At 43.9% G+C, this 25,090-nt stretch overlaps 4 protein-coding genes, 1 non-coding gene and 1 pseudogene across 5 annotated transcripts; 5 read left to right on the plus strand and 1 right to left on the minus strand.

The window, feature by feature from the left end:
- Nucleotides 1-3: 3 nt before the first annotated feature.
- LOC149103917 (uncharacterized) lies at nucleotides 4-1,277 on the plus strand (the record flags this gene model as incomplete). The annotated part of the gene is made up of 1 exon (XM_089274212.1): nucleotides 4-1,277. A coding segment is annotated over one exon (1,269 nt), but the record flags the coding sequence as incomplete, so codon positions are not given.
- Nucleotides 1,240-2,690, minus strand: LOC149103918 (uncharacterized; annotated as a pseudogene).
- LOC149103919 (uncharacterized) lies at nucleotides 2,690-4,020 on the plus strand. Its single transcript, XM_089272443.1, has one exon. It carries the CDS (start codon nucleotides 2,726-2,728, stop codon nucleotides 3,974-3,976), a length of 1,251 nt encoding a protein of 416 aa, XP_089128569.1. The 5' UTR covers nucleotides 2,690-2,725; the 3' UTR covers nucleotides 3,977-4,020.
- Nucleotides 4,021-4,616: 596 nt separating this feature from the next.
- LOC149103920 (uncharacterized) lies at nucleotides 4,617-5,201 on the plus strand. The gene has a single exon (XM_089274213.1). It carries the CDS (start codon nucleotides 4,617-4,619, stop codon nucleotides 5,199-5,201), a length of 585 nt encoding a protein of 194 aa, XP_089130339.1.
- A 7,203-nt stretch (nucleotides 5,202-12,404) lies between these two features.
- Nucleotides 12,405-15,140, plus strand: LOC149103921 (uncharacterized). Its single transcript, XM_089272454.1, has 4 exons — nucleotides 12,405-13,272; nucleotides 13,703-13,908; nucleotides 14,402-14,536; nucleotides 14,670-15,140. The coding sequence occupies exons 1-4, from the start codon at nucleotides 12,680-12,682 to the stop codon at nucleotides 14,798-14,800; spliced, it is 1,065 nt and encodes a 354-aa protein (XP_089128580.1). The 5' UTR covers nucleotides 12,405-12,679; the 3' UTR covers nucleotides 14,801-15,140.
- A 7,627-nt stretch (nucleotides 15,141-22,767) lies between these two features.
- Trnav-aac (transfer RNA valine (anticodon AAC)) lies at nucleotides 22,768-22,840 on the plus strand. The gene has a single exon. It is a non-coding gene; the product is annotated as a tRNA-Val (tRNA).
- Nucleotides 22,841-25,090: the final 2,250 nt, after the last annotated feature.

The raw sequence follows: 25,090 nt of genomic DNA on the forward strand, positions 1-25,090 counted from the left end.
ATATTCAACGACGCAATCCAAATCTACGTCACGCCTGACCAATATTTCACGACAAAATTCCGAGAAATATTCCAAAAAACCAAACTCAGGCACACTTCTGGAACCGAATCAAAACACTGGTTAGGAGGGCCTGACATGAAATGTTGGCCGCAACAGCTCAACTTCGCGGTTTTCTGCGCGACACAGGGGTGCGGAGTTTCTCGCGAAATCTTTGACAGCGGGATGAATCTCCCCCCGCAGATAAGAGCTTTTTATATCTTCCACGTGTATTTCACGGTCAGGCGCATTTTGTACCAGCTAGGAGGAATTCAGAGCATAAGCGCTTTGCCCGAAGAGCCGACTTTCAACCAAATGAATAATCATCATGACGTTGCTTCGTACAAAAGGATATGCGGCGAGTTCGGCATAGACCTCTCAAGCGACTTTAGGTTTACTTCGGGTGCAAATAGTGGTTTGGGGGTGTTGTATATTAAGCCTTTGGGGGAATCGCCAACAAAAACAGATTATAAGTATCCTGGGTGGAACAAGTTTAGCGACGATGGTGGAAAACTGATTAAGGGGAACCTTATTGAGTTTATACAGTCTGATCTTTTTGGAGATCGGCAGTTCGACTGGTTTGCACCCAACACCGCGAATGGCTTGACCCAGGCAGGCCTGGCAAGAATCAACCAGTCAATTGAGGCTTTCGTTTACTGCGTTCTGGGTGCACAAGACAACGTCCGCAGCAGCATTCTCGGTTCTGGTGGCAGGGCGAAAGAAGCCCAAAGCGAGTTCCCGGTGCTGATAGAAGACGCGATCAGACAGCCCGACTTGGCCGCGAGCGTGCAAAGGTACCAGCTCGCGGTGGATCAAGCGAAGGTCAGGCTCAATCTCGCTGTAGCCCCCATGGCCTGGCTCATGCCCGCGCAAATGATAATCAACACCGCAAGCACGATAGGTTACAACAACAAGCTGAAACAGGCTGTCTCTGGGATGAAACTGGGAGTGAACAACGAGGTAAACCCGGACACAAAAAAAGCTGCGCTCAAACTAATGGCAGGCGGCCCGTCAAAAATTAACCCCCCCAACAGCCATCCTTCCAACCCGATACACAAAGCCGCAACAGCCGAATCGAAAGAACCAGCTTCAACCGAAACTAAGCAAGCACAGCCAACGGCTCAAAAAATAGAGCCCAAGGCTCCGGATAAAACATCGCAACACCAAATAAACAAAACAGCGGTAATTGTAGGTGTAGTTGGATTATCGGCTTTGCTGTTCATGGCTTGGCGGTAAGTTAACGCTGCTTCTTAAAATATTTTTCGAACAAAAAGGCCACCGTGGCAAGAATAAGCAGCCAGGTATGCTCGGCCAGAAATCCGACGACTTGGCCGGCGGCTTTGAAAAGAAAGCTCACAATCGAGCCAATCAGCCCGGGCAGCAGAGAACCAAGTTTCGCGGCAATATCTTTGAGGCCATTTCCCAAAGCTTTGCCGGTGGCTTTCAAACCTCTGGTGATGGCCCCGATGACAGCTCCGATTCTGGTCCCGGCGGCGATAAGAATAGCGGTCAAGGTCACGCCATATTTTTTGAAGATCTCTTTGACCCTTTCCAAGAGAGGCCGCCCCCTTTCCCTTTCCGCAATCTGAGTTTGCAAACGCGCGATCTCCTCGTTTCTTTCTGCCACTCTGCCTTCTGCAGCTTCTTTGTCGGAGGGCGAGGCGTTCTCATCTTGGATGATTGCCTGATCTTCCTTGTTTTGGTGCTGCAGCTCGCTTTCCTGCTCTTTCAGGTCGTCCAGCGGTTTTGTTTGGTTTAGCCTTTTTTCCATGGCGTTTGTGTCGCTTTCTTTTGCTGCGAGGTTGGCCCTTAATCTGTCAACCTTGGCTTGTTCCTTTTCTCTGTTTTTTGCTTGTTTTGTAAGCGAATCCAATTCTTTTTTCTTGTTTTCAAGATCGGTTTGATAGTTCTTTTTCAGTTGTTTCAGCCTTCTAAGCTCTTCTTCACTTTCAAGATTCGAACCTTGTTCATCCTGAATGGCCTCAATCTGAGCATCCTTTTACTCGATTTTACGTCTCAGAACTTCCACTTCTTTCTTTTCTTCTTCTCTTTGCGAAGAGAGTGTTTCCGCCTGTTGTAGTTGGTTTTCAGCTTCTATCAGTCTTTGGCGTTGTTCTCTGAGGGTGTCGCGGTCTTCAGCTATGATATCTGCAGCGCTTGGCCCAAGTTCATCTTTAAATGAATCTAAAAATTTTTTCGTGAAGCCTGTCCAGTCATCTTTCATAATCTTGTACTCACCGCCTTTCTTACCTATTGCAACAATTTTACCTTTCTTTTTTCCGGTGGTGCCTTTCATAGCTGCAAATTTTTCAGAGGAAAATTTGGGGAATACTGCTTTTAACCGGTCTAAAACACTTTTCCGTTCCGAATCTGGTTCAGGCAAAGGGATATCTTCTCCAAAAATGTCTCGGCATAAGAAGTGTCAGGCAGGCCGGACTGCTCGTGATGTATAGTACACATTTCCGTTTGTTCACCCACGTGGTAGGGGTCGCCAGGTTGGTAGGGAGTGGATGCCGCGCCTGGCTGAAAAGGTTGGGTTCTCTCAACCTCTTGTTCTTCATCATCGTGGTCAACCCGATTGTCAAGGTCCGGGTCTTTGTAACCAAATTCGCCGCGGTCTTCGGACATAGCGATATATTTCAAGCCTGTTATTTTTTAAATTAGAAAATTATCGCCGGCGTATTATACAATGTCAGTTCCAGAGAACCTTCGCGCAACGTACAACAAAAAAACATTACGCGCCATGCAGGCCGAGCGCGCTGTCAAGCGAATCACCTTTTACCGCACTGCAGCCAACTCCGGCGATGCGCTGTATGTTCCAGTGCCCAAGCTAAACGTGAACGAGGTTCTGGTGCCGGGCTCGCTAGCGCTTGTCTTTAACATCGACCTTTCTGGAGGGCACGCCAACAACTTCCATATCCAGAACGTCACGCGAGCGCTCGTTGACAGGATGCACGTGAAGTTTGGAGGCACTACCCTGCAAGACACGGTTGGCTATGGCATCTACAAAATCTTTGATGACCTTTTCCTTTCACAGGAAAAGCGAGACAAAATGATCCTCGAAGGGATTCAGAGCGATGATCTATGCAAGATCCGCTCAGGCGCGGGAAACAAGAAAACCTCGGGCGTCGCCGCTGAAAACAAGCTGAATGAGGTGTACGGAAGCAAGTACCGGATCAGGCTAGACCATCAGATCCTAACTGATCACGGCGTTTTCTACCCCCAGGCCCTTTACAACGACCTCGTATTCGAAATAACCCTTGCAGAAGCTGAACGTGTGGTCAATGGCTCAGATACAACCCAGCTGAAATACAAGCTGACCAAAATCCAGCTCGAGTACGAAATGATCCGCAGCAAGACTCTGGCAGACGAGGCGTACAGCGTTTACTCCAGCAGAAAAGAGTTCGCCTATGACCACGTGATGCGTTCCCAAGTGGTGATCTTCAAAAAAGACACCGACACGAGGAAGAACATCAAAGTCGACGCCCAAAAGAGGTCACTAAAAGCCATCCTGCTACTGTTCATAGAGCCGTATGCTGATGACGCCAGAGATTCAGAAAAATACGTCTTCCCGGATCTGGCGAAAGTCAACGTCACGATCAACGCCTCGCCCAACATGATTTACAACAGCGGCGTCGAAGGAAAGGACATATGGGAAGAGGCCCAACGCTTCTTTGTGAAGGAAAAAAATAAAACCGAGCACATGGATGCGACAAAGTTTTACACCGGAGATAATTTCGGGCTTCTGATTGATATGCGCTCAATGGCGGACCAAGAAATGCACGGAAGTGGCAAGCGCCTTGTGAACAGTACAGACGGTGTCCAGCTGGAAATCGAGAGGAAAGCTGAAGGCTCAGGCAACGTGAACTGCCACGTATTCGTCATCGCCGACTCCCAGTTCAACATTATGGACAGACAGCTAGAATCTGTACAGAATTGAATATGAACATGGACCCAAGCAAGATACCCTTCAACGCTCTCATCGTGGGGCCGATTAATTCTGGCAAATCGAGGTCCGTGGTGGACCAGATCTACCGCCCTTTCCGCTTCAAGTTCGACTACATCGTGCTCATCTGCCCGACGTTCACGCACAACAAGACCTACCACCGGCTTGGCGAAAACGATCCAAGAATGGATGTGATAGTCTGCGATCAGCACGACGTTGAAAAGTGGTTGAAGCTCGTGAGATGGCTTTTCGAGGGCACCAACACGCTCATAATACTCGACGACTGCGCGGCCTCCAAAGATGTGAAAGGGCGTACAGGCGAGCTGGTGAATCTCGCCTTTTCTGCCCGACATATGGGCATCAGCGTTTGGGCGCTGACCCAGAAGATGACCAGCATAACAGCTTCCTTCCGGGTGAGCGTGGCGGCGATCGTCCTCTTTTACACCCCTCAGCCAGGACAACGAAAGCCATCTTCGATGATTACGCCGGCGAACTCTCCCTGGATGAGTACAAAGGTCTGGTTTCAAAGTTGAAAGAGCGAAAGTTCTCTTATCTTGTTTTCTCGCTTCGCCACCCGTACGGGGTAAAGTTGTTTTGAATAAAAAAATTTGAAAGCTGTATATAGCCTTGCACAATGGCTGGAGAAGAGGTCGCATTAGCAGAAGTTATAAACCTTCTTCAAACCGAGCCCGAGCCGTCGAGTGGTCCAGCAGGTGGCCTAGTTCCAACCGCCCCCGGACCTGACATTCCCGCTCTTCGTGAGCAGCTGGCCGTGCTGGTGTCCACAGGCAAAGCCAAAGAGGCCATCGGAGTGCAGTTAACCCACGAGCAGGTGAAGCGCCTGAGCGACAAAGAGGTCGAGAAATTCACCAAACGCTACGAGACGTACGTGGGCTCGAATACAACAGAAAGTTTGATCGACAGCTTAATTTTTCTTGTAAGCAAAGCGGTCGGAATGGCAGTTAACATCAAAGACATCGACGCTTACCAAAAAGAACTCAGAAATGACTACATCTTGAACAAAGAGCTCTCCAATCTGGCCGGCAACCTCGCTTTGAAGTGCGGCCGGTTTCTTGCTGCGGCCAACGCGGTGTTCATCACCACGAAACATATTGATTTTAGTCCACAGTTGTCGGAGCAGAGCCACCCTTCTCGTGATGAACACGGCTATCCGCTTGAGGGTGTTGATGAAGCACCCGGCTCAGCAACTGCAGAATAACCAGTCAGCACTCATCAACAACTGCTGAGGGAGTGCTGACAAAAAAAATGCAATTAATTGAACTTTTTTCATCTGCTTAGAATACAGTTTGCTTCAGAATGTCAACCGAACAAGCCGAGAGCGCACCTGCCGTCACGGCGCAGGGCGAGACCCAGGCAGCCCCTGTCGCCGATATCACACAGCAAGCGACAACTACGCCTGCAAAAACGACAACGCAGCGCGTAAAAAACCCCAAGCGTGTGGCCGCTGGAAAAATGGTTGCCGAAAGAACGCGGCTGGCCCGAGAGGAACAGAAGAAAGCGGCCGAGGCTTATCACGCGGAAAATAACGCGAAAGCCGCCCCAGAGCCCCATGAGCCAGCCCCGACTACAGAAGGCGAAAGCCCAAAGAGCAGCGGAGAAAAAAATAGCGGCTTCAGCACCACCCAATGGATTGCTGTTGGCAGCATAGTCGTTTCACTGGTCGGGATTTATTACAAACGTGAAGAGCTCAAGGCTATGGCCAAGACCGCGGTCGGCAAAAAAACGCCTGAGCCCGCACCTGAGCCCGCGCGTGTTGATACAGAACCTGCTCGCGCGACACAGCCAAAAGGATTTTAAAAAATGATTTAAACTTTTGAGTGTAATGTATATCACGATGCCAGGACTTAACGTTGAACAGAAGATTATCACTTTCGCCACCACTTTTGGTGTCACGTACGTGTTGCTCGACTTAAACAGAAAGGTTCTTCGCGCAACATTCAAATTTTTGAATGCAGCTTTTGACAATAAGGACGGAGAAGAAATAAGACAAAGAAAAATAGAAAAAGAAGTAAGAAGAAGAATAGGAGAAATACTGAGAAGAAGAGAAGAAGCAGCAAAAGAAGAAGAAGAAGAAGAAGAAGAGTTAGCGGAAAAAAAGGCAGATTAATTTGTTTTAAACTTTTGTTATTTACTTATATCAAACGCACCATGTCCGACAACAAGCTTGTCAAGACCGTCATTGACGCCGCAACTCTCACGGGATTAGCCGCGGGTATCGGCTGGGCCGCAAAAAAGGTTGTGAAAGAGAATTTCACTTCTGATCCCAGCAGCAGCCCGATGAATTACGTGAAGTTCACAGCCGTCATGGCGGACAGCATTGCGCTCAAAAAGTACCTCGAGGACCAAAAAATCATTCCCACCAGCGTCTGAAATTAATGATTCGAAAAAAAGACTCTGCAATATAGCACCATGGCGAGCACCGCGATTATGGTTGGTGGGGCTGTGTTGAACGCCACAGCTTTTATCGGTGGCAATTATCTGGCGACGGCGTTTGGTGGGGGCGACAAAGCTGCGCTTGAAGAAAAAAAGCGCCACGACAAAGCTCTCGAAGATTGTCAAGCGGCTTACGCCAAATACACGCGAGACCGAACACAACTTCTCGACTGGATTGCGACCAACGCGCAAGCAAAGGAGCAGGCCAAGCAGAACTTCACCAACACCGACTATGCCTTCAAACTCTACAACCAGGCGCATCCTGACGAACGAATGATACACCCCAAGGAGCCCAAGTTCTCAGATTTCTATCAGCCAAGCGAGCAGCAGAAAAAGGGTGAACTCATGTTCGTGGGCGCCGGGGCGCTCGCTCTGGGCTACGCAGCCTCCCGGTTCCTTTAAACTTTTTTACGCCTTACTTATATGGACGCCAAACTCGCAAAGATATACTACGGCCCCGGGGGCTATTGGAAAGGTATTGCCGCGATAAAAAAACTAGCCGAAGCCGCCAAGGTACCTGAATAAACCGCAAAAAAGTGGCTGATCAGGCAAGCGCTCTGGCAGATATTCCTCCCCGTGCCGAAGCGAATTCCTCGGCCGAAATTCGACGTTCCCACACCCAACAAGGTCCACCAGGCGGACCTTCTTTTTCTGCCGCACGACAAACTTCCCCGTGGGCGCAAAGTTTTCAAATACGCGCTGACCGTTGTCGACGTGGCCAGCCGCTACAAAGAGGCCGAACCCCTGACTTCGAAAAATTCTGATGAGGTCGCCCAGGCTTTTCAGAAGATTTACAAGCGCGGGCCTCTGAAATGGCCTCAAATGCTGCAGGCTGACCCCGGGCGCGAATTCATGGGCGCTGTCACAAAAGAAATGGAAAAGCACAAAACATTCATCCGGCGCGGGCGCGTTGACATTCACCGCGACCAAGCCATTGTCGAACGTTTCAACCGCACCCTGGCTGAGCGCTTGTTCGGGCACCAGTACGCCGTGGAATTGCGACTCCCTGAGGGCCAGCGGTCCACTGCCTGGGCGAAAAGACTTCCAGAAGTTGTTTCGGCTTTGAACAACGAGGTCACAAGCCTTATCGGCAAGAAACCCGCCGTTGCCATCAAAGAAAAATCTGTTTATGCAAGGCCGTCGACACCTTACTCGAGGCCTGTTGGAAAAAGCGAAAAAATGCTCCCCTCTCTTGTCCAAGTTCGTTATCTCTACCAGTGCGGCGAGCTTGAAGGGGGCGTGAAAAGGGCCACAGACCCAATCTGGTCTTTGAAAGTTTACAGCTTTGAAAGATCTTTCACAAAACCGGATCAGCCCGTTCTCTACTATCTGCGCGACGGCCCCAAGCGCGGCTTCGTGCGTGAAGAGCTACTCGTTGTTCCTCAAAACACCACTCTTCCTCCGGCTGACGTGAACTAAATGTGAAATTCGATCGGTTCGGTGTGTATCCCGTCGGGCAGCACCCACCGCTTGTCGTAATAAGCGCTCAGCCCCAGCTTCTGCTGCTCGTAATTGACCATTTGCCCGTCCGGCATCCTGAAACCTCTGTTGGTTGCCATATCTTTGCTGCCTTCCAGCGCCTCCTTAAAACGCTGCCACGTTATCTCGTTCTGCTTCTTCGACATCCCCTTCGTGCTAAACTTCTTTTTTTCGCTCTCTCCTTCGTCGGCGTAATAGCACTTCGAGCAGAGCGCGATCATCCAGCTGCCCTCGAGCTCAAGTTTGAAGAGGCCTGGGGTGCGGCCGCTCCACTTGTCCCAAGCCAGCCACTGATTTTTTTCCGCCTCGAATTCTTGCTTCAGCTCTGGCCGGACAATGTCTTCGAGCCGCTCGCCGGAGATTGCAATGTAGTTGCTGTCCGTGTCCATCTGGATCAGCTCAAAATCTCTTCTGTCGACATACTTTTCGAGAAAGTCGTAGTAGAATTCCAACATCCGCATATTCGCCAGCTGGTAGACAGCGATTCCTATCTGGAAAGGCCGTCTGATTGTAATCCTAGGCTTGCGGCTTTCCAGCTCGTAGGCCTCCCCGATCTCGTCGAGGTCTTCGAAATACGCGCTCCGCAGCACTCTATCGACAACCTTCTCGTCTTTCGTGTATATCACGTTCGTTTGCCGCTCCAGCGCTTCGATCAGTTTCCCGTAAGCGCGGTTTCCGAGCAGTTTGAACACTTCAGCGAGCAGCGCCTTGCTTTTGTCCGCGTCTCCTGTCCAGCGCGCCTCCGTCACCTGCTCCACGAACCAGGGAAAGATCTTGGCCGGTTTGTAGTCGATTGTTCTGTTAACCCTCGTGATTACCGCACCGTGGTTCACGTACCACAACAGCAGAGCGGCGTACACCAACATCCGTTCTGCAGACAGCGCTCCCACAAGTTTTTTTCCGTCTCCGCGGTTTCTGCCCGTTCTTGCCAAGTAATCGGCCATATGTTTCGGCACAGCTTCGGCAGGCACCTTTTTGTTATAAAAGAAAGGACACATCTCCTCAAACTTTAGCCGCAAGCGCTCTGGAATCTCGATGTCGACTTCGGCAAATCCGAACCAATTTCCTTCTCTGAGCCTGTGCGTTAGTACAGGAGCCGCCTCCGCTTGGAACTCGTCGTCGTAGTGCACGACCCTCCCCTTCCCGCAAGGCATTTCTCTGAGCATGGTCGAAAGATAGAGAGCATTGGCGTCATAACCGACGATTTTTTTGCAAAGCCGCGGTTCTGATATTCGATGAGACCTCATCCTCGTAACACCAGCTTCGTGGTACCTTGCGAAAACTAGGCTCGGGCCCCCAACAACAGCTTCTTTCAGCATCTCATACTCTTCTTTGCCCGGGCTGTAAAGATCTGCGCCCCGCTCAACCGCTCCCCGGAGCAAGTAGTGCAAACTCACGCCTGGGATGCTCACAGCGTCTTTCAAAATGTCGATTCCCTTTTCGGTGTAAAAGCTTCTCATCTTTTCCAGAGCCTCAAGGCTGGGCGCCACATCGAGATTGTTGTAGTAACGCAGCCAGTCTGCGAAGGTGCGCATGCCCTTTTCTCTGAACACTCGCTGGCATCCCTCCTGTTCAGCCCGCGTGAGAACGTATTCGCCCTTTAGCTTCGCATACCAGTCCTCGTATTTTGGGAGCCCGGGGTAATCAAGCTTTTCGGGGGTGTCAAACCATTCGTAGGGGAACCATGATTTCACTGCCTCACAACCGTAGGCTTTCACCCATTTGCCGTAGCTCGTCCCCGGGCCAAGGTAGTTGATGATATCGAGGAAACGGGCCCCCCAAGTGAGCAAGAACATGGTTTTGTTCCCCTTTTTCGCCACTCTGACCTTTTTTGATATTTCAGCAAGAGTGCTGGCGAAGTGGTTTTTGATCAGATTCAGGTCATAGCTGCCTGAGTTGAACCCGACGACAGGGACCTGGTTGCACCATTCATTGATTTTTTGCTGCTGGTCTTTTGGCAACAGGTGCATGTCTTCTGGCACAAACTCCGTTTGCACCTGGTCCTGGATGTTTTTCTCGCGTCTCTCCTGCTCTTTCATGAACTTGCGGACCAGCTTCGCGGGGTTTCTTTCGCAGATGTGGGTTGGCTCTCTTTCGAGAGTGTCCCCAACGCTCACAGAGATCGGCACGTGCGCGTTTTCTATCGTTAACGCTCCTGTCATTCATGTCCAATACACCCAACTAGAGTCGATTCGTCTGAGGCACTTGACGATTCGACTCGATTCGCACGGAGTCGATCCGCATCACCGGAAGTCAAGACCCGTGAAATAATGATACATAAACGTTTCTCGTTCTTAAAACGTGACTACAAACTTGAGTCGATTCGTGTGAGGTACTTAACGATTCGACTCGATTCGCACGGAGTCGATCCGCACCAGCGGAAGTCAAGACCCGTGAAATAATAATACATGAGCGTTACTCGTTCTTGAAACGTGACGACAAACTTGAGTCGATTCGTGTGAGGTACTTAACGATTCGACTCGATTCGCACGGAGTCGATCCGCATCACCGGAAGTCAAGACCCGTGAAATAATGATACATGAGCGTTACTCGTTCTTGAAACGTGACGACAAACTTGAGTCGATTCGTGTGAGGTACTTAACGATTCGACTCAATTCGCACGGAGTCGATCCGCACCAGCGGAAGTCAAGACCCGTGAAATAATGATACATGAGCGTTACTCGTTCTTGAAACGTGACGACAAACTTGAGTCGATTCGTGTGAGGTACTTAACGATTCGACTCGATTCGAACGGAGTCGATCAACCTCGTTCCCAGGGTCTCTAATCTTACCGCCCTCTTCGCTCGCTCCAGGGGGCGGTAAGATGAGAGACCCTGGGAACGAGGTTGGGAGTCGATCCGCACCACCGGAAGTCGATACCCGTGAAATAATGATAAATGAACGTTTGTCGTTCTAAAAACGTGACCACAAACTTCGGTCGATTCGGTGAAGCACTTAACGAAGCGACTCCATTGGTCGGGAATGTTTCCTGCAAAGTGGAATCGTGTCCCTTGCTGTCGATTCGTCATACCGGAAATCGATTTGCGTGAGACTTAGAAAATATAGCGCATCTGGGCTTTGAGGGTGGGTTGAAAATGTTGTCGATTCGACACGATTCGACCGAATCGACACGAATCGTATCCCTTGCTGTCGATTCGTCATACCGGAAGTCGATTTGCGCGAGACTTAAAAAGTATAGCGCATCTGGGCTTTGAGGGTGGGTTGAAAATGTTGTCGATTCGACACGATTCGACCGAATCGACACGAATCGTATCCCTTGCTGTCGATTCGTCATACCGGAAGTCGATTTGCGCGAGACTTAGTAAATATAGTGCATCTGGGCTTTGAGGGTGGGTTGAGTCGACTCGTGTGAGGTACTTAACGATTCGACTCGATTCGCACAGAGTCGATCCGCACCACCGGAAGTCAATACCCGTGAAATAATGATAAATGAACGTTTGTCGTTCTAAAAACGTGGCTACAAACTTCGGTCGATTCGGTGAAGCACTTAACGAAGCGACTCGATTGGTCGGGAATGTTTCGTGCAAAGTGGAATCGTTTCCCTGGAAGTTTACTCGCAGTAGGCAGTAACTGGGGTGTGAATTTTTTGACGATTTGTGTCGATTCGCCCGATTCGTCGCGAATCGTCTTTTGCAAAGTGGAATCGTCTCACCGGAAATCGACTTGCGGTAGGCAATAACAGGGGGTGTGAAATTGTTGCGATTCGACTCGATTCGGACGATTCGTCGCGAATCGTTGTTGAAAAGTCGAATCGTCTCACCGGAAGTCGACCCGCGCCAGGCGATAGCTGGGGGTGTGAAATTGTTGCGATTCGAGTCGATTCGCACGATTCGTCGCGAATCGTTGTTGCAAAGTCGAATCGTCTCACCGGAAGTCGACTCGCGCTAGGCAATAACTGGGGTAACTGGGGGTGTCAAGTTGTTGCGATTCGAGTCGATTTGCACGATTCGTCGCGAATCGACCTTGCAAAGTCGAATCGTTTCACCGGAAGTCGACTCGCGGAAGGTATAATATGGTTGAGGACCTGTCATTCGGTTAAAAATACGGGCATTTCAATAAAATTAATTCATTCATTCATTCATTCATCTATCCACACGATTCGCCCGTGGCCATCGGTTTGTTTAAAGGCCGCATACTTTGACCACACGCTCTCTTTGGTTACAGGATTCTTCTAAAAGGCGCACGTTAATTTCACGTTGTTCGCGTAAACAGAAATTACCTAAGTTAATTGCCTAATGTTAATCAAGGGGTATTGAAATGTTATTCTTCAATTCGATGTGTGCTTCTTCACTAGGAGGTCTTTGGCTTTGTTCCCCAACAACGACTGGTAACAGAGCCGCACGCTTTTTTATAACTGGATTGATTGGTTAATTTATTATTACTTCACCATCCTTTTTGATAACCTGTTTCTTATTCCTAAATTATAGTTAAGGCTCGTAATAAATGTTTATAAAAAGACGGTTGTTATGGCGTTTTCCGCGGAATATTGACGCTGGTTTGTGCACTTTATTCGGATTATTAATTCCACTCCAGTCCCTTTCTTTGTTTTTCTCACTTGCTACCTCGCTTTCATGGTATGTTTGCATTCATTACAGTTCGCATGGTAACTTTGGTGAGATTTCGTTCAAAAGATGGCTGGCTTTTTAGAAGATCGTATACGTTTATTTCGTTTTTTATCTGTTATTAATTTCGTTGGAACGAGTTTTTTAAAGTTATGTTCATTTACGTCGGTTGTGAAAAGGTATGTTTGTGGCGAAAAGGAGGAAATTGTCGTTGATGGAAAGAGAAAGCGGTTGGATGGCGAGGACGAAAGTTTTGCTCGTGAGGTGGAAGGTTTTTTTTTATTTGTTTCCTGAGTTTGGGGATGTGGAACGTGGCTTCCCAGATTTTCACAACTTCAGTTTGAATTCTGGGAAGCCAATGGCAACGGTGCTTGTCAGTTTACAAGAGAGATGTAGGGGCTGTAACAAAGTTTTAGCTGTCGATCCAAATACCCATGTTGTCGTTATTTACCACGAACAGCGTGGCAGCTATCTTGCTTCGCGAGTAACTAAATGCTGTCGCACTTGCAAGATATATGAACACTATGGTTATTGGACGCAGGAGGGAAAGCGCCAGTTTAATGACGATTGCTTAGGCAACGAATTTTTGTTGTCATCTGAAGACACTGCTTTCCAGATGACACTAGTGAAGCAGTGTGCCAACTTTTTGATAGTGGGTGCCGTGCCATTCGCGACTTTCGCACAGACTTTCAACAGAAGGTTTGGATATGACTCAAGCTGCAAAAAGGGGCACAAGGTGACACAAAGTCGACCTGTTATCAAGCGAATGAAAAGGTATTGTTAATATGTAGTATGTTTTCAGTATTTCTTTCGGACATTTTCCACAGAAACCATATTATTTTAAACAAGGGTTAGACTTGCGAACTATGCAGCTTTTCTGGATCGTTTGGGAGTTGTTAATTGACATATGATAGTTTGAATGATTATTTGTAATTGTTATCAAATGAATTGCTACTCATGCATCAATTTTCAATTTCATTTTTACATAATTTTTCTTACTATACGGTTGGTTTCTAACGGACTGAAAATTACCAAAATTATGCTTGAATTTGATCACTTAAAGGAGTAATCAAGTGTCCCCATGGTCACCATTGTGATGTGAGTAACAATTTGCCCAATAACAGAGTTGAAAGCAATTTTTTTTTATCTACCAAATTTCTTTTAAAATGCATCTCTGTAATCTTTTATTGTTTGGTTTTGGTAGAGACAAACCTTCAGAACTCACTGATCTGTTACAAGCACGCCAGATGCTAGATCGAAGACGTCTTGAAGAAGCTTTTCTATTATATGCATGCCTTGAAATCATGAAGAAATACAGTTTGCAATTAGACAGCATTTCATGCAACCGCAACGATTTGGCTGAGATGATAGCTGGAAAGTTCCATGATGCCTTTGTGGAAAAATGGAGTGGTGAGTGGTTCTATTATAATGCATTTCCTGCTTCACATAATTTATGCCTAGGTAAAGTTGGTTAATGTTACCATTCTTATGCATAATGCCATTTGGCTGAAGATAGATTGTGAGCAAAGCTGAATATCAAAAGTTCTTAATTTTGAATTTTATACCACCTTCAGGATTCCATTAAAGCGAAACAAAGATAAATAATTTCCAGCACAACTGTTTTTTCCAAGCAATCTAGCTTCAGAATTATGAATTTCCTTAAGTAAAACTTGAGCTGTAGGCAATGCTGTTTCACTTATCGCCATATTGAAGTCAGAGAGTTTAGTCACATGCCTCATTTTCATACTTGTACTGAGGCGTACCTAAGCACTTCTCAACCTATGAATTTTGGTGTTTTAGTGATACACAGTACATTGTTTATTTCTTACTAAGTGTAATGCTAACTAATTTTGAAATTCTTTGAATACAATGATTACACATCTCATGTTCTATTTACAAACAGGCCATGTTTGTGACACCCCTGGATGTGGCTCAGTTCTGGTCCTTGATGGCAACATGAAAAATTGTCGTCAAGTTTGTGCTTGCCGTGATATTGGGGAGTTAAAGTTTGCTGCACTACAAGGAAGTGTGGTTGTTGGTGTGTATTTTTCACTTGAATTTTTTTTTTCTATGTTGTTCAGATATCACTATGTTGATAGAATGTACTGTATGGGCAAGTTAGTTAGTTTCATTTGAAATTTGTTTAATCTAGGCTTTGCTTCATTTCATAGGTTGCCAGAATACACCTGCCAAGGGATTCCGTTACTGCGAGGAACACAAGGATCTAGCAATTAATTGCCCAAGAAAGACCAATAATAGCAATATGAAACAACAAGATCAAAATGGTTACTGTATTCAGTAACAAGTTTATAATTTGCTATTGAAGAAACAATTCAAATAATTTGTTCTATCTGATAGAACAAATATAATTTAATTGCCTTTTTTTTTACAGAATGTTAACACAGAGGTCTGCGAACAGCTGTTTTCATGGCTGTCTCAATTCTCACGGATAACAAAACATATGAATAGATGGCGATTCCTGTTTTTAATGCTTTACATTCTCGACAGTCACAATGAGGATGTCATGAAGTAAAAAATTTAATAATGATTTACATGTATGAATTAAAAGTTTCAAATTATGGTAACATTATTGTAATCCATTTTAGTTCAAATACAATGAAGGTATATTTGCCTATTGGTAATTTGTCCTTTGAAATGTCACTTTACAACTAATTACGTGTGTTTGTAATCTTCAAAGGACTGTGAACTATTCATAAATACCTTGCAGTGAGGTCTATTCTTTCCAAGGAAAACTGCCAGAAAAAATGGCCGCGTGAAATCTACGCCACGCCCCATGAATTTCGCTTGGCTATTTTTTCTTGCCGTTTTTTTTTTTTTTTTTTTTTTTTTTTCTTTTTTTTTCGCGTCACGCACGACGGATTAAGCGAAAGGGAGAGTACACGTACTCTATTGATTGCTTAGTTGGTAGAATACAGCACCGGTATTGCAGAGGGATGGATTCGAATCCCGTTTAAATAGGAATTTTTTCAGGTTTAAATTTCCCAGCTGCTTAAGGATGTATATAACTTTGACAAGGTCTCCTTCTTATAACGTGTAGTAACAGTCAACGCAAAACCCACCAAATCGCAGAAATACGCCATTTTGTGCCGCAGAAAAAACGCTACACAACAACTGAAGTAGATTTACGGTTATTTTGAACTTTAATATGGACATTACCCGGTACAGTTCACGATATTAAGACTCTTTATTGTTCCCATACATTTCTTTACATTTCAAATATACAAACAGGCAATGCCGTTTCACGGAGTCTCATTTTGGGCAATTACTAGGCCCGATTACCAGCCGCTGTTCGGGAAAGGCGCCTGCGTTCCTTCCCCGAACTCTCTTCTCAGGAAGAAACGTAGACCGGACTCGAGAAAGCGGCGGAAATCGAACCTATGCAATTACCAGCACTGCCGAAAAAAGACGTTGATGTTTGTGACATTTCCAGTGACAGGCGGGAATGCTGAAGCATCGCATAAAATGCACTTTGTGTAAAGTAATAATACTTTTTCAAAGCTAAGTTTCGCAGTCAAAACTTTTGAAAAGAATAACGTCATCGCTAAACAAAGTTCTTAAAGAGATGGTGCAATACCTGGAATTTTGGTGAAGAATGCGAGCGTCTAAAAATAGAAATACAAGTAATGACAGTTCAAACTGGCACGGTATCCCTCAATTCCTTTCCTCGGTGAAAAGATGTTTTGTAGTATAAATATCACGCTCAAATTGCAGTGATGGCAACTTTTCGTGAACAGATTGGTATTCGCTGATCGTTACTGAGTTCCTACATTAAATCGTCGATGACTACCAAATTTCTGATGGAGGGATCAATCATAGATTCTAAGTCGCTAGGAACTCCTTCGATGAAGTTGATGTTTGGAGTAGAGATCAACATACCCAACATATCATCGTAGGCAGGTTGGTAAATACCGTAGTGCCAAATGACGTTTTCAGGAGCTCCGTCGATGAGATCCTTCCCCGATTCAAGTAAACGTTTTACAAACTGACTTTTACCACAACAGGTTCGTCCTGCGACAATTGCCGGAAGGGATGTTTAAGTCTTGGGTCCATATTTTTAAATAATTGATTGAACTGTATGCTTCAAATTTAGAGCCTATTCCCAAGCAGTCTTAGGTTCAGCCTCTTTCTCATAAACACGAATCATGTTGGTTGTTTGTAACTTAGCAAACTGTAGCCAATATTTTCGCTCAATGTCTGTCAGTTCGTGTACTTGACTTCAATGGTTTGCTAATCGAACTAAAAATTTTGAGCCACATCCAGGAGTCGGACACTGTGCTTGCGCTTGACTTTCTTCATGTTTACGGTACGAAAGTTGGATTCAAACTGAAGAAATTTGTTTCCTTCGCTAAATTTATAGGGCGCAACGGGCAGAAAAGGCTCCTAGGGCACCAAATCACACTTGTACTTTTCTCTGGTAGCACGCGTGGGATCCCGACACGAAAGCGCGCGCGTGTCATTCGAGAGATATTTTTTCTTATCTTACGAAAAATTAATAGTAAAGATAATAGGTCAGTTAATAATTTCACGGTAAAGGAAATCTCGAATTTCTCAAGGCTTTTCCAGAATACAAGATGTCTTTATTCATACTCATCCTACTAGCTATTCTATGCGGTACAAACGCTTGCTTCGAGAAGTAGATTATCGACTGTATGTCATCCGTACCAGATTCACAGACAAGGGTTGAGAACTACACTTCGATTTTACTACGAGATAACAATTTACGTCACATTAATATCTCTGCTTTGTTAGAACTATTACCACAACTCATTACTATAGATCTTCGAGCCAACGATCCAGTTTTGTGTGATGTGACATCAGGAGCCATAATCGGGGACGGAGACCGTAAGCGCGCGCCATTTCTAGTATTGGGGTTGTCCCCATGATATGGGACAATAATTCTATTTTTAGAACAAATTGCGCCATCGCCTGCGGTACACGCGCGTACATGCTGCGAGGATTTCTGCGGATGTGGCGTGGGGGGAATGGCGTCCGAAATTCCCGAAATTTTTCATGTTTTTAGCCCACAACTCAGCGCGTTGCGTCTGTTGGAATTTTGCTTAAGTATTTTCGTCGTAAGCTGCTCCAGTTTGAGTGAAGTAAGATAGTGTCGAATTTAGGTATGTTCCGCTTTAAGTTTAGATATATATCGCTGACCAAGTTGTGTTCCGACGGATGCTTCTTTTACATGAGCTGAACATTACTCCACTTTAAATTTCACATATGTTGAAATTAACAGCTTCCCATTACGCAGCAAAAAACCAGCTGGATATATTTAGATATAGCAAAGCTTCAGGACTTTATAGTTTCCTACTCCTCTTGCCACACGCTTGCGAGAAATTTGCCAGTCTATCGCGACCGAAAAGTAAAACAAAATAATTGCTAGTCTGAGTTTCGCCTCAATTGTAAGCAACACTTGATGTTTCATCAAGGCCCAATAACTTTACGTCCGTAGATACTGCTCAGTTTTATTCGTGTAAAAATTCAGTAAATTCTCTGTTGTCGATGAATGAGAGCGCCCGCTGATGCTTGTTTTGTACAGTCAGTAAACATGACAAATTTACTTCCGCCGCACTTTCGTGTGAAAGCGTACATCGAACTCAAACAATAACTCTGTAGTTTTTTAATATGTTTAAGATTGATAAATGTTTGAGAACATATTAAAAGCTAAGCTGAAAATATGCGAATAAAGCAGAAATAATCAGCAAAGTTACGATGACGCTTTCTTTAATCAACTTCGAATAACGATTTCGATTTTGTTGATCTAGTTATCAAAACTCCTTGTCTATTTTCATTTTCGCAGTGTAAAACTTCACTATGTTTATGTTGAAGAAACATACATGATGTTAGTAGCCTTTTTTGCGTTCGTGAAATTTGTTGCAGCATCTCAGCACAAAAGATAACGAAAGAAATCTTTGTCAAGATTTGTTGACAATTGAAAACACCGAATCGGACTTGAAAGTGCACGCGCTGCACTATGCAAATGAGCTAATTGTACGCGTCAGACTTTCCTTTCAAAAACTTTTGCAAACTCACCAAACAAGCAGAAACAATAAGAAACCATCAAAACAGGTTTCGGTTAGGATTAACCATTGTCTGAGAAACTCACAAATTAACTTGATACCAGAGTAGAGAGTTTTCTTGCTATATTCTTAAGTTAGAACAAACGCAAAAACATACGCGTAAGCTTACAACTAGCGCGAGCAGATCTTATTATTCATTCCCACCGGGAGATTAAAGTCTTGTTTTCGACACTGAAAAACCAACCTTTTCCGTTAGCTCAGAGCATAAAACTACATATAAGCGCCCTGGTTCGTATTCCCTGCCTTATTCCCTGCCATCGCTGTGAAATACGCAAGATAATCTCTCAAGGTCTCTCAACTCTCACCATTTGATCACGCAACGTGACAACATCCACGCGAGAGCCCCCGACATGTGGGTGGATCCGCCCGGATATATGACGTCAGGATGGCGCAATTTGTTCTAAAAATAGAAAAATTGTCCCATATCATAAGTGCGCGCGGATCCCAAGACTTGCGGTCTCCGTCCCCGATTATGGCTCTTGGTGACATATAAAGTTTTTACACCTCCAAGCCGATTATGATAATCGCCGATTGTAACTATAATACCCGGTTATAACACCAGCACCAGCGATTACCACAGCCCTCTTCTCTGCAAAGTCGCCCACCCATCGCCATAACCATCCATCCCACTTATACTTCAAGCACTGGAAGAAATCTGCCGAATACTTCAAATCACAAACAGATCATGAAAATGGGAAATTATCATCACGCGACACCATACATTTTCACACTAATTGGCACTCTGCTGTTTATACCAACGTGTGTGATTTTACGTCGATCAATGATCATGAATCTCCCGATGGTTTATAAGTCAAGCTAGCAACTCGTGAAATTGGACGAGCAGCTTTTGCTTGCGTTTGTGCTGTTGCTTGCACCACTTGCGATCGAAAAACATTGTCTCCCTGAAGCCATCTCTTCAAATTGCTGCCAGTAACGGAATCCAGGGTACGGGTCATAAGAATTTGAATAAAAACGCCTCTCGTATTCCTCGTTTGCATTGAAACAACTATAAAAAGCGTTTGATGGATCGGGTAAACAATGATTTTGTCCCGTCATCGCACGCACCAAACTGGACTAGCCGTCAAAGTTATTTTTCTCGCCGTAATTTTATCCAGACATGTTTTAAAAAATTGACAGTTAAATGGTTAAAAAAACAAAATTGTTTCCTTAGCCGAACAAAACCGAATTAACAGAAACGTGAGTTTATAATTACATTTAAATTGGATAGATTCATGCTTCAGTTGATGGATAATCAGGTAAGCACTCGACAAGGCATGATGATCAATTGAAGATTTTGTTATTCTTGGTCAATTCACGTAAGTATGAGCTAATTTAATTACTTTTAGGAGAAAAAGCAGCCGAAAAGGCCGAATGCAAAACAAATCTTACATGCGAAAGGTAATCTATCAAAGGAAGAAAATTAAACAATATAGCTTTACTAACCAAGAGAGTAATATGAAATGAAATAAAAAGATCCCCCTTACTTTTCTCACGTTCTTACGTTTGAGAAGTTTCATTGAAATAAACGACTAATAACTTCGCAGCCAGTGTAAACAGAATTATCGAAAAGGCTTCTGAGTACAAAGTATGGTTCAGTGTACTTGATCATGACCGGATAAAAAGAACAAACTGTAGGACTTTGTAATGATCACTTGACAAGTTAGAGCTCTGAGAGTTGTAAATAGTTAAAGAGTAGTTGATTGCAATAAACGTCTTTGAAAAACATTTGTTCCTTCATTTTCTCAGTCTTGTCTACTGCATAACTTTAGGCGTCAATGACCCCAGGGAGATTATTTTGCAATAACAAAGAAGCAATGGAAAACTCTATTGTATTTGAACAAGCAGAGTTGTTTTGTTCTGTCTACTAAGTTAACAGACCGAATCGAAATCGATTTATTCGCAATCATAGATTTTTTTTAATGACTGAGGCGTATAAGGTGCAACCGAGATTCATATAGACTTTGGCCCAAGGCGCTAAAGCCGGTAGTAATCATGTCCAAAGGAAATTTCTTTTCTGCTTAGCGTCTCTTTAAAGTAAAAATACAAATTGACGGTCCAAACACGGAAAAGCAATTTCCTTGTCGCCTATACATAATTAATGTTTCTTAGGTCGGAAAATGAAGTACACGTACTAGAAATAAAGTATATTTTATTCTGTTACTAAATTACCCTATTCTATACTCAATAATGGGCCGAATTGGGCAGGGGATCTTCAGAATGATGGTTCTTTAACTTGGAACGCTTGGTATCTGGTAGACCACAAAATGCTTCTTTCAGCAAAACTATTTCACTGTTAGGAGTGATCAGATTTCTAGCCAGTAAGCGGTAAGTGTTAAATCGTATTCGACGAGCAAAGAGAGTGAGACCCATGTTAAGCTTACTAATAAATTCCTAAAATTTGACCTCTTTATAATGAGAAAATCACGTGACTTCTGTTACTAAAAATAATTCTATTACATCATTCTACCTATTTTGAAATTATGACGTAACACCTCCAAAGACACCCTACACCCCTCCATCCCGATGATGTCACTATTCTATATTTAGATTATGATGTCATCATTTTTGATGACGTCAACCTTTGGGGTATTGTGACGTCACTGTGTCCATGTGTCCCGGTCGCAGAACTCTCTGTTGTATACTACTTATAAAAGTCGTATAAAAAGCTATTCCAAAAAAATCTGACTTTCTTAAAAAGTTAAATCAAGAGCTGCCGATTTTATATGATCAGAGGACTAACTGACAAACATTTTACTCAATTATACAGGTACTCGATAATTATTAAAGTAGTCTCTTTTGATTTCATATTGCTTTCCTACAAAAATTCTCTTTACGTCCGGGGGGTGAGGAATTGTTTTAGGAGGTTTTGTCCCGGGAGTAGGGGCGGAGCAAATAAACAAATTGCTTCGTGCACGTGGTTTATCAAACGCAATGGCGACGCACCGCTTACATAGAGATGGCACAAACGAAGGTCATAAGTTGTTTCTTTCAAAAATATAATTAAAATTAGTTATTTTATCTTCAGTGAATGTATGCATAATTTAATTAGTTCTTTAAACACAACGACATGCAACCCAGTGCTTGGCTCGCACCTGGAGGATTTTCGAGAATAAGTGACTGCAATGTATTTGGAAAAAAAATAATAGAAGAAGATTTCTTTCAACAAAAGAAACAAACTTTGCAAGATCTTACACAATCTTTAAACTCGGCAACTGTAAGATGTTTGTGTCAATATTGAAAGTGAGATATAAAACTGGCGAGCTTATCGAGCAGGGAGGTATGAATGCACTATTTCAAGGCTTCATTATAAAGCGAAACATTTGCAAAATATGTCAAGTTTAAGTTTGATTGTATTAATTTTATTACTTTTGAAATCACGAACGAAAAACCCAAACTACCACAAAGGTTCAAAAAGTCGATGATAGTCTGCACGCTTAATCAGAAAAAAATTCTGAGCTTAAATCCGCGGGAAACTTCACAAAGTATCACAGGCTTGCGCTTGCAACGGTAACCAATCACAAGCTTTATCACGTTCAATGAATTCCACCCCTAGCACTGTGTTAGAGCCACTCAAAACTTGTCGTTTAACAAAATAAACGTTAAACCTCAATCTAGTACTTTCAATGCCAGCAAACTCTTTTCTCGTTTGGATTTCTCATCTGTTTTTACACGCTGTTTTTTTTTCCCGGCTTGGAATCGAACCCCAGTCTCCCGAGTGACAGGCGGGGATATCACCACTATACTACCGAGGATAAGACGTGATATCATGGAAAGAAAAGAATTAAATCCCTAAAACTGCAGGTGATTTGTTGATGCAGTGCATTTGTATTCCTCACATAAAGTCGGTTGTTTTCGAGTGTATCCCTATTGATACTGATTTCCCTCCTTATAGGTCCTTATAAAAAAAATGAAATCACTCGGTCAGTCATTTATTCACTCATTCATTCATTCATTCATTCATTCATTCATTCATTCATTCATTCATTCGTTGGTTCGTTCGTTTGTTCGCTCATTCGTTCATTCGTTCGTTCGTTCGTTCATTCATTCATTCTTTCATTCGGTCAGTCAGTCAGTCAGTCAGTCAGTCAGTCAGTCAGTCAGTCAGCTTGTCAGTAAAAATTTTAATTACATCCGAATGTTGCCAAAATGAGAACCATAACTTTTAGTGGTTTCCGTAGTGTAGTGGTTATCACGTCCGCCTAACACGCGGAAGGTCGCCGGTTCAAGCCCGGCCGGAAACAGGCTTGTTATATATTTTTTTCTCTTTATTTCACTAACCTCTCTATTTTCTTACAACCATGATGTTCCATTTTTCCTGGTCATGGTACGCTTCTGTATTCAACGAATGCATTTTCTACCAAATTGAAGACGACTAGCCCTCAATAAACGTTTCTGGTTGCAAGACTTTTCTCACACCTTTTTCCGATAACTAATTGAGAACCCATCACCCGTTTTATGCAGACTCCTTTTTATGGCAGTTTACCTCTACCTTCGACAAAACTATTCGTCACGGACTGTGTAACAACTTCTTGGGGAGCATGGGTGACTGAGTAAAAATACTAATTCGCCTGGAATATAGGAAGTAAGACCATAGCCCATCTCTCCTTTGACACACTGATTAAAGCTATTATGACTCTTTCTCTCGCTTCAATCTTTTATGTAATGTTACCTCTTTTTTTCCTTCATAGGTAATGAACTCTTTGGAGCAGAGTTTGTTTCAAAACCAGCAAACCCCCAATTAATTTTTTCGAAACAGTGGTTCGAAATTGAACAGGGCATCTTGTCCAATGCTGTCATCCCAAATCCTCGGTAGTATAGTGGTGAGTATCCCCGCCTGTCACGCGGGAGACCGGGATTCGATTCCCCGCCGGGGAGGATTGAATATATTTTTGATTAGAAATAATTTATCCGCGTCTTTATATTTGTTTTCATTATTATTTTTGAGATCGGTTAGTCAATTAATATATAAATTTTTCTCATCCTGATTAACAGATCAAATCAAAAAGGAACTTTCACATAGGGTTAACCTCACTGCGACTTTCCCTCCTGGACGTAATTGTCCAAGAAAAATGGCTATGCCTGAGCTTCTTTAGTTAAATTTTTGTTGTTATACATGTAGCAGAGGAAGAAATAATTCAATGGTTCTTTTTTTAACTGAATTCACAGTGCTCTCATGAATGTCTCCGTGGGGCAATCGGTTAGCGCGTTCGGCTGTTAACCGAAAGGTTGGTGGTTCAAGCCCACCCGGGGACGCACAGTTTTGCTTTATGATCTTTTTTTCCGGAACCAATGTAAATTATACGTTTCTAATTTCTAGGCCTATGTCAATCACTGAACCTAGAGCTTGAACCGTACTTCATTAGTCAGCGGAGGCTAGTAGTTTTAACCGTATTCTCATGCATTTTACTTGCAATCTTCGTCGGAATGATCAATGATGAAGCAATGATGAACTGGCGCCAAACCAAAAAGGCGCCATTTTTTCCATCATTAAAATTGGGGAAGGGGGGGTCCTAATTTTTCATTTTAATTGTCAAAGATAATCTTTATCAGAATAAAATAAGAAATGGGGAAAGCGATGGTTTAAATTTTTCATTTAAATTGTTTACGATTGAGGTTCCTAGTTAAGCAAACTCCCGTAAAATTCGTTTCGTTTCTGTCTCTCCCAGTCCCACCATACACTTATTCTTTTCTGATATTAATGTAAATTAAACGTTCTCATTTCAAGGCGTTTATCAATCATTTTGTTAAGCGAATTCTGTAAACTACTGCTTGAGCCATACTTCATTGCAATAATCTGCCATGAGGACCCTGCTGACCTACAGGTCTCTCTATATCTACACAGTTGTGTGTTTCTTCATAGGTAGTGTCTAGAGAAATTTTAGTTGTTTTCAACCATTTTCGTACCGGGTGCACATGTACACTTACATCTCCGCGGCCCGTCCGCGGCTCCAAGATTTCTACGTAAAACTATGAGGATGAAGGGTTTTTCAAGCCCAGCTGGAGAAAGCTATATCCTTTTCTCCTTTCCGTCTTTCTTTCACATCGTTAGTTTTTTTATAACTGTCCTGTTGTTATTTTTGTTGTTGTTGTTGTTGTTGTTGTTGTTGTTGTCTTTCTTTCTCACTTGAACTGTTTATGGCATCTTGCTTTATTCCAAGTAATTTATTTTCTACCAATGTGATGCCGTCTGAATCTTATACATATAGAAATCAGAAGAGCGTTCTGAGGCATTTTACCCGAAACAAACAAACAAACAAAAAAGGTAAGAGATGAAAAAGTGCGTATAAAGTACATGAAAAAGTACATATAAAGTACATCGAACCCCGGTCTCCCGCGTGACAGGCGGGGATACTCACCACTATACTACCGAGGAACATGCCAGATTTGCATTAATAACTAGATCCAGGAATCCATTACCTCCTGCTAGACCCAACTCCTTGAATCGGGCAGTTGATTCGTTGAATTCAAGACTATTTTTCTTCCTCTAATAT

This window comes from Orbicella faveolata, unplaced genomic scaffold (assembly GCF_042242905.1).
Source record: "Orbicella faveolata isolate gen_17 unplaced genomic scaffold, um_ofav_v1 contig_35, whole genome shotgun sequence".
NCBI lineage: Eukaryota > Metazoa > Cnidaria > Anthozoa > Scleractinia > Merulinidae > Orbicella > Orbicella faveolata.

Excerpts from the sequence above, each read along its gene's own strand:
- LOC149103919 (XM_089272443.1), top strand. The coding sequence starts at position 2,726 with ATGTCAGTTCCAGAGAACCTTCGCGCAACGTACAACAAAAAAACATTA.
- LOC149103920 (XM_089274213.1), top strand. The coding sequence starts at position 4,617 with ATGGCTGGAGAAGAGGTCGCATTAGCAGAAGTTATAAACCTTCTTCAA.
- LOC149103921 (XM_089272454.1), top strand. The coding sequence starts at position 12,680 with ATGTTTGTGGCGAAAAGGAGGAAATTGTCGTTGATGGAAAGAGAAAGC. Across the intron at positions 13,909-14,401 it reads CTTTGTGGAAAAATGGAGTG|GCCATGTTTGTGACACCCCT; the intron begins GTGAGTGGTTCT and ends ATTTACAAACAG. Across the intron at positions 14,537-14,669 it reads ACAAGGAAGTGTGGTTGTTG|GTTGCCAGAATACACCTGCC; the intron begins GTGTGTATTTTT and ends TTCATTTCATAG.